The 9585-nt window shown below is 32.2% G+C and overlaps 1 protein-coding gene across 1 annotated transcript; it reads left to right on the top strand.

The window, feature by feature from the left end:
• The first annotated feature begins 967 nt into the window (after window positions 1-967).
• On the top strand, window positions 968-6600 carry LOC11431922 (protein phosphatase 2C 50). The gene is made up of 6 exons (XM_003588864.4): window positions 968-1125; window positions 1229-1315; window positions 1924-2977; window positions 3060-3377; window positions 3466-3571; window positions 5892-6600. Exons 3-6 carry the CDS (start codon window positions 2075-2077, stop codon window positions 6224-6226), a joined length of 1662 nt encoding a protein of 553 aa, XP_003588912.1. The 5' UTR covers window positions 968-1125; window positions 1229-1315; window positions 1924-2074; the 3' UTR covers window positions 6227-6600.
• The last annotated feature ends 2985 nt before the right edge of the window (window positions 6601-9585 follow it).

Here is a 9585-nt window from a genome sequence, read left to right as displayed (position 1 = left end):
TAGACCAACTTTTACTAAAGATTTTATATTTTTATACATGAAGAATTAAATAATTGCAAAGTATTTAATCAACCTAGAAAGGAAAATTATATTAACCGTGATTATTATGAGAAAAGAGACTAGCCACAATATTTCAATAGCATTGAAAATTTGTTCCAACAATGAAGAACTATGGTTAGATTACATGACAATGGCATGATTCCTTTTAAAGCGCACACACAATATATGAAACTAGGGATGGAAGGATGAAAGCCAACACATACATCATAATGTAATGGTCCATGGATGGATGAGTGGAGAAGCTTTAATATGCTCTTCAAATACTTTTCAAGATTTGACACCTGTCCACTCTCTTCCTTCTCTCTCACTATACACTCCACTCTACACTCACCCCAAAAAAACTTTCCCTTTTTATTGTTGTCCCTTTCTCTCTTAAAAGCATTTTCTTATTTTGCCTATAAATAAATAAATCAATTTAATTTAAAAAACTTGACAATGTATTTTTTTACACATATATTCAATCAAATTATCTATTTTTTTAAAATAATTCATTAATTTTTTTTCTAAGTGGTAATTTACTAAAATTAAACTCACACACAACTGTGAGGTTCTGAGTTTAAATCCGGATCATGACGTTCGGCCTTGCAATTTCGACATTTACAAATTAAGATAAGACTTTTAGACAAATATTTCTACATGTATCTATTTATCTTGATTGAATATACGTGTAAAAAAACTTACACCGTCAATGTATATAAATTAATCTTCAAATAAAATAAGAATTTCATATAGTTTTTTTTTTTGTCTAAGATGAAGTGACAATCCACTAAAAATAAACTCACACACAACTGTGAGGTCTCAGGTTCGAACTCGAGTCATGATGTTCGACTTACAATTTCGGTATTTGTCAGTTTAGCTATAATTTCATATAGTTTATTTAATTAATTTAATACAATTTTGTTGGTCATCTTTCTCATCCATTTCTCCTTGCTTCCAATTCTAAACACCCACTTACCCATCAACACATCACTCTGGTATGCAAATCATATCATATATTAGAAAAATATACAATCAAAGAAAAGAACATAACTGAGCTGTTATAATTTAATGGGTCAAGATTATTAAGTAAGGAAAAAAACAAACACTTATGTCTTTTTTTATTTTATTTTTTATAAGGTTAATAATGTTAATGATGCTATGTTGCTTTTTCCCAATCCATGGGTTTCAGGTGTCAATGTGAGAAGCAACATGAGAGAGAGTAAAGATAGTTGGAAGTGAAGGAACCAACCAGACCCTACACCGTTGACAAAATTAGGTAGTGAGTAGTGACACTTCTTTTGTTTTTGTTTTTTGGGTTTTTCTCACTTTTTTTCATTCATTCATTGATTGATTTTGTAGTAATAATTATGACTATTGAGACTAAAAGCCTGTGATGTGTTGCCTCAGATCCAGGCAACTCTATATGAAAAAGGGTTGTTATCTTTTTTGTTTTTTCTTGTGATTATTGAGACTTTGCACTTTTTCTGGGTTTCTTTCTCATGACTTGTTTGTTCTTTCTTGTGTTTGTAGATAAGGGGTGTTGTTGTTTTCTTACCCTTTTTTAAATTTGTCTCTTTTTAATTGGTGGGGTTTTAATTTTCTTGAGTGGAACATGTTTTCATGCATATAAAGTTTGTATTTTTAAATGTTTTCAGGCTGTTTCTAATTGTTGTCTCTATAGTTGATAAAGGTAAACAAAGTAGAGTTGTGAGAAGAAGTTGGTTATGCTTGTGGCAAATAGCTATTTTTATGATTGATATTTATTGAAATAGAAGTTTGGATCCGTTATTGTTGAGCAGATCTGATTACTTCATTTCTGTTTCAGTAATGTTTTAGCTAATTCATGCTTTGTATTGCTTGAATTTTGCTTATTTTGTCCTATAGGGTCACCTTAGGAATGGAAAATGCTACCCTTCTTATTTTAAGATCCTTTTCAATCAGAAAAGCAGGTGATCAATTAGTTGAAACATGAAAGGTTTTGTGATACCAAAGGGGTGGGAGGTTAACTTTTTGTCTTGTCTAGATAGGGATTTCAATGGAGGTGTTGTTGTATGTGGTTACGGTGTCAATAAGAGTAGGTAACTTAGTCTGCAATAACTCAATCATAGCTACACACATGGATGCATCCAGATTTAAGGTGATGGCAGATGCAGGGTCATTGTCCAATTCTGTAGCTAAGGTTTCCAATGAAACGGTTGTAGGTTCGGACGATTGTCATGATAATGGTGGCAATTTGGATGTTGAAATCGGTATTACAAAAGTCACTCAACCGGTTTTGGAAAAGGAAGGAGAAAGTCCTTTGATGGATATGATATCCCAAAATAAAGGTGTTTTAGTTGCTAGTGATGTAGGATTAGCCCCAGAAAGTGAGGATGATGATTCATTGTCATTGGAAGGTGAACAATTTATTGATAGCTCATGTTCTCTATCAGTTGTCAGTGAAAACAGTAGTATAGGCGGAGAAGAGTTCATTGCTTCTGATAATACTTCAGAAGTTGGGACACCATGTTCGATAGACATAGAAAAGATCGTCAGTTCTGTCAATATTGTTGCTCAAACCGCTGATTTGGGGGAGTCAAATGTTGACACAGATATTATGAATGAACCCCTTGCTGTGGCAGTGAATCTTGACCAAGAGATTGGAGTTGAATCAGACCTAAAGCCTTCTACAGTTGCTCATCAGCTGCCTCAGGAAGAGGGAACAAGTGTAGCAGTTGTCCGGAGTGTTTTTGAATTGGATTATACCCCGTTATGGGGATTCATATCACTATGTGGACGAAGACCAGAAATGGAAGATGCAGTTGCAACTGTTCCTCGGTTTTTAGAAATTCCCATTCAGATGTTAATTGGTGATCGAGCACCTGATGGAATAAACCGGTGTTTTAGGCCGCAAATGACCCATTTCTTTGGAGTCTATGATGGCCATGGTGGCTCTCAGGTAAAATTTAGTTATCACATGTCTGTTGATTTTAGCTTTGTCTGAATAAACTCTCACTTAGAGCTTAACTTTTCTCATTTAGGTTGCAAATTATTGTCGTGAACGCATCCATATTGCATTGACCGAGGAAATAGAACTTGTCAAGGAAAGTCTAATCGATGGAGGACTCAATGATGGTTGCCAAGATCAATGGAAAAAAGTTTTCACCAATTGTTTCTTAAAGGTTGATGCAGAAGTTGGAGGAACGACTAATAATGAAGTTGTTGCGCCAGAAACTGTTGGCTCCACTGCTGTTGTTGCTCTTATATCTTCATCCCATATTATAGTTGCAAACTGTGGTGATTCGAGAGCCGTTCTTTGTCGTGGCAAAGAACCAATGGCGTTATCAGTGGACCATAAAGTAAGTTACTTCTAGATATTTTGTTTGAATCTTCTTTAAAAGAATTTATATACTAATTGTTGTTGTTTGAATTTTTTATATATGCTAGCCGAACCGAGAAGATGAATATGCAAGAATTGAAGCAGCCGGAGGAAAAGTGATACAGTGGAATGGTCATCGTGTATTTGGTGTTCTTGCAATGTCAAGATCTATTGGTATGTACTTTGTAATGATAAATTTTACTTTATTTGGATTCTATAGAATTACAAACTCCAACACAAACACGTCGACACTGCAAATGTGAAAATATAGGATGTTGACACCGATACATGCTTATGTAGTATGATTAAATTAAATATGAATGTTATTTATAAAATATGTTTGCATCAAAATTGAGTAAATTGATTAAAAAAAGTTAGACCATTTTCTCTCTTCTCACTTTCTTCTTACAACCAAACCAAGTCTTAGTTAGCATGATCACTGAATGTATCTTTTGTTATAGTTTGATCTTTGATTGTCTCTTTTATTTGTAAGTTTATTCCATTAAATTTTAGGTGTAACAGGTTGGTTTGGTTAGTACAAAATAATTGGTTTGGTTTTTATAATCATTCCTCACAAAATTCGGATTAAACCAAATCGATGAAGAAACGTTGGTTTGGTTTGGATTAAAAATAAACATAAAAAGTAACTTTATTCAAACATTATAGATTTTTATACTATTAAAATAAGGACATAAACTACAATGAAAAAAAAATTATATAGAATTGTCAAAAATTACACGAACAAAACACATTTTTAAGATAAAATTTAGGTTTAATTTCACTTTTTAGACACTCAACTCAGATACAGAGACGTGTCGTATGGGTGTTGGACACAGAGACACGCCTAATCTCCTAGAGGTGTTTGTATCTTTGTTTTGGTATTCTTTTAGTCAGTTATTTAGAGGGTGTGAGATGAGACACTGTAAGTGATTCAAAGGAGAGATTAGAGCGGTATCTTTAGTTCTAAAGAGGGATTTTGAGATTAAAGGTATCTTCTATAATCTGGTCCAGTTTATATCAATCTTGTGTACTAATTTCCAGTGGCGGATCTTGAGTTATTTTTTTGGGGGTGCCAAATATTCGTAGAATATATATTAATCAGTTTAAAACCATTATCAGAATTATGAGTTGTTTTGGTGGTTTGCTTGCTTGAGGGTTACATGGATGACCTCGGTTCAACTCAAACCAGGATATCCTTTTTTAATATAAAAAACATTAAAAATACAATTGAAATATAAAAAAGAGGGTGTGGAAGGAGTTGAACTCAAGCCCTCAAGACAATTGGGGGGTTGTCTGACCACTACAACAAGGAGATCCGCCCCTGCTAATTTATAGAGAAGTTGGGGGGTGCAGTGGCACCTGTGGGTCTCCAAGGAGATCCGCCCCTGCTAATTTTTCGGAAGTCTTCTAGTGAGAGTAGTTTTTCTTTTTTTTAGGGATTCTAGTGAGAGTTGTTGATTACTCAACTTCTGGTCCAGTTTATATCAATCATGTGTACTAATTTAAGGGATAGTTGTGTACTTTATTAAGAAATGAATGGTGAGAGTATTTTCTTGTTTTTCCTTTTAATTAATTGGATTTAGTGAATGTGAGGGGAATTACCCCCCCGCAAATCACTTTTATGTTCCCATCTGAAATTATGAATCAGCGGGAATATCTTTCCATTTACTGCTTGTTCATCATCCTTGAATGGGGAAAACAAATATTTCCATTTTGACCCTAATTTTTTTAGAGTTTGAAAGATAACCTATTTTCCCTTTGTAGTCATTCTTCTCGGTTTATTAAATATGTATCCTGTTGAACATAAATGACGAATCTTGAACTATAAGATCATCTCATCTCCACTTTATTCTTAGTTTTTAGAATACCGCTTCGCTTATGTTTTGTTTAGTTGAGACCAAAGATCACTGTAGAAGGCAATTGAAATGAATAATTTGCATTTAGATGTCCAATTTAGTTTGATTATTCCTCAGAGTCAGTCCAAAGGCTGCTAGAGGAAATTATTTAGTACGATGCCTTGCGCCCCCTCTTTTCACGTAGTATTCTTCTGTGTTAAACATTTTTCATTCTATTCATATGAAAAGAAGATTTAGGACTTCTTATTGGTTACATCGCTATCTTAATATTTCTGATGATGGTAACTTTGCACAATGTTGAGAGTCTTTTGGAAAAGAACATTTCAATGGATTGTCGCATTCTGAATTTGCTAGTGGTTTTAGTACCTTCTACTTCTAGTAGCGGGACAATATTGAGATTTGGGTCTTGAGTACACCGTAGTTCTACAGTGAATCAAGTATCAAGTTTAATTTTTTTATTTGAATGGAAAATGCACAAAATAGGCATTGATTTTGTTTGTGCTACAATTTTATTTTATTTTCTAATTCAAGACAATGATGACCAAACTTGCTTGTGTATGTGAATGCGAGTCCCACATTAATTGTGTTTTATTTGTTAGGATATAACTATTTCTCCTTACCCTCGTTGTGATTTTCAGGAGACAGGTATTTGAAACCGTCAATTATTCCGGATCCAGAAGTTCAATTCATTCCTCGTGCAAAAGAGGATGAATGTCTCATTTTGGCTAGTGATGGTCTATGGGATGTGATGACAAATGAAGAGGTTTGTGACCTGGCTCGAAAACGTATACTTCTTTGGTACAAGAAAAACGGCATGGAACTACCCTCGGAAAGGGGAGAGGGTAGTGATCCTGCGGCACAAGCAGCAGCAGAGTTGCTATCGAATCGCGCTCTCCAGAAAGGAAGCAAAGACAACATCACTGTGATTGTTGTGGATCTGAAACCTCAACGAAAGTATAAGAACAAAACATGATGATTTCAAGGTGGTTTGAAGATTATTATTGTACTATAGAAGCATAATATAATTCAATATAGTTTTTTGCCCATTAATTTTTCAACAGGGCATTCATCCTCTGTACTATAATACATCTTACTTAAAACTCAACTAATTAAGAGTCTCCTTCACTGTAGTGCATTGGATTTGAAGCTATGTAAATTTAGTTGCTTATTTTAGGAATGATAGGCGACTACATCCAATGCCTTTGACATTTTTTAGCATATTGTATTCATTATTATGCCTCCGAGTACAAAGGCTCTGTGAAGCATTTACTTGAATATTATTTTAGCCAGTGTGTTTATAAAGATGTAACTAATTTGTAGTAAGTGGTCTTTCAATTTTGTATTTCACTGTCACATGTTTATATGTTACACATTCATCTTCCTTTTAATTATCATGCGAAAAGGAGCTTGGTCTATAAATGTTTGTTGGTGGTCGGTGTATCAATGACCATTGTCAATTTAAAGCCGGCACATTTGAGATGAGGCCCTGTAAAAACTAAGAACAAAATTAGACATCTATTAAGACAAATTGTTTTCTTGGTATGGAGTGATGGTAAATAGATATGGTGTGAGAGATGAGGTTGTTAGAGAAGGTGGTCGATGAAGTTCTTCTTTTCTTTGTGGAATGATGTCTCTCAATTGGATATATGTGTTCAGGAGATTCCAATTTTGTATTAGGCTTATAAGAAGCTTATGGCGGGAATAGTTAGTTTGTCAGATCTATTATGGTCAAAGGCTTGACATAAATCGATTTTGTCAAAAGTTGTGTGTTTAGTTTGGATATTATTTCAAAATAGAATTGCTACAAAAGATATCTAGGAGAGGTGTAGTCGGTTGTGGCTCGCTTCAGAGCGTAGGTGATGCAGTTTTGAAGAATCCATTTCTCATATTTTCTTCGAATGCCTGATCTTTTGCAAGTATTTAGTACTCTATTTGTAATTGACTTGATGTCTCTTCTACATTTCAAAAGGAGGGACGATTGTGCTTAGGTCAATTTCAAAAGAGTATTCAAGAAGAGAATTAGCATGTATGGTTTGCATGTATTTAGAGCATTTGGAAATCAATGAATGAGAAACAATTCAAAAATAAAGATATATGTCTCGATAGGTCGAGTTCATGAAAAGAAGCTTTTTGAAATAATATAGATAGATGCTACTAATATTATTCAATATTCATTAATGCAACTTCAAGTTTTGCTAAAAATTCAGAATTCATTAAAATCATATAAACCAGTATTTTAGAAATATTAAAATCCACTAATTATAAAAAGTCTTTTCGAAATTCTTTACAAACCAAATATAAATTATTAGATAATCTTTTAAAATGGACAAAAGGTTTAATGTTAAAATAGTATTTTACAAGTTAATTTATATTTATTTTATTATATCATAATAAGTTTTAATGATCTCGAAAGAAATACAAAATATAACTAGAGGTCTATGTTTATTTTTTGTCACATGTCGCAGACTACTGTCGTCAACACAGTTTTAAATGTTGGTTTCATTCAATTTTCATACATTGTTCCATCAGTTTGTACATACGTGATTTTTTTATTTTTTTTACAAATTTAAAGACATGATTTTATCATCTTCTATATGTTTATTTTAAATGTACATTCAGTAAAATAAAGTCAATTTCATAAAAATCAATATTGTTCTCATCTGACCGTTTATATACGCCAATTGAGATGAACCAGGTTATTATTATTTCATAAACAGGATTTTATCAAACATTCTAAAATAATAATTAAACAAACATAATAAGTTACTTTATAATGGAAACACAAATCTCGGTAGGCATAATTTTGGTCTTTAAGTTTATTTATTTATTTATGAATATAACCTTAAGTTAAGTTCTGTCCTTTTTTTTTTTGCCTGAAGTTAAAAACTAAATACTTTTATGTTTAATGTTTGTTGGGTCTATAAGCCAAAAATTATAGAATTTTATGAAAGAACCACACACCTTAAACATTCGTAAAAGTAATTTTAAGTTTTAACAATTCTAAATGAACAACGATAAATACAGGGCCCTGATCATGGTCAGGAATGGTGACTGGCCAGGGTCCCATATATAAAGGAACCAACTATTATTAAAAAAAATTAGAGAGGGGAATCAATTTGTTTTAGTAAGATATATAGCACTATACATATATCTTAACAGCGTATTTTAACTGCTACGGAGATATTGATTTTTATTTTAGAACTAGCAAGATAGTTGTACTTGTACGTTCATATAATTGTCTTTAAATTTTACGATTGTGTGCAAAAAATAAAAAAGAAATCAAGAAAAATACAAAAGAATAAGTTGAACACATGAGTCATATTTAATACTCATTCTCACATGAAACTCATGATTTTAAGAGTAAGATTTAATACATGAAAAATGACGGAGAATATATTGTGTTACTTGCTATATAGTTGGTGGCGTTCTTGATGATCAATACGGATGACACCAAAAATTATATTTAATACATGAAAATCAGGAATAATCAATTTTGTATGATTTTAAAATTGATTTTAAATTTAAATTCAATGTATTAATTTTATTTTTTTAACTTCTTTAATTAATATTGTAGCACTTAAATTTCTAAATTAAAATGTAAAATTATCAATTTTAGATCAAATTATTGATTAAGAGTTGTGAAACCCCGATACTTCAAAATGGATGACGTATCGTATCCTCTGCATATCCTACACCAATACATGCCCGATACTTTTCGATACGTATCAGGAGAGTATTCGAATATTAAATTTTATTTTTTTAAAATATAATTATTCGATACTTCTCGATACGTATCAGGAGAGTATCCAATAATTATCTTGCACCAATACTTGCCCCAATATTTTTCATTGACTAAAATAACTTAACTCTTGAGTACCGATGTGTTCTTTTTTAGATATAATGCTTCTTTTTTGGATCGATAAAGTATAGCACTAACGGATATAGTATAGCACTGGTGGTCCTCTTTTTGGGATATATTGTGTATGTAATTGACTAATCATCACTCTCTTAATCGTCAATATTATTTATATTTATGTTGATGTGCTAACGAGCCTATGACTACTAGTTTATTTTGTTTGTTAATATATTTGCATATTAAAAAAAGGAGAATGTTAACTGTAACACCTCGTTTTCCCAATATAAAAATTTCAAACATATAATCAGAGTAATCATCAAATAACGGGATATCACATTCTTAAAATCTTCAAAACATAGATAAATAACAATTTATCCTTCATCAACCAAATAGCAGCGGAAATAAATTCAAAATCAATAAATCATTTTGGCACGTAGGCCCCATCAAAATATCTCAATTAAGTTAATCAACATCAT

Source organism: Medicago truncatula, chromosome 1, assembly GCF_003473485.1.
Source record: "Medicago truncatula cultivar Jemalong A17 chromosome 1, MtrunA17r5.0-ANR, whole genome shotgun sequence".
Lineage (NCBI taxonomy): Eukaryota > Viridiplantae > Streptophyta > Magnoliopsida > Fabales > Fabaceae > Medicago > Medicago truncatula.
Note: the sequence above shows the minus strand (reverse complement) of the source record. Positions and strands in the feature narration are given on the sequence as shown.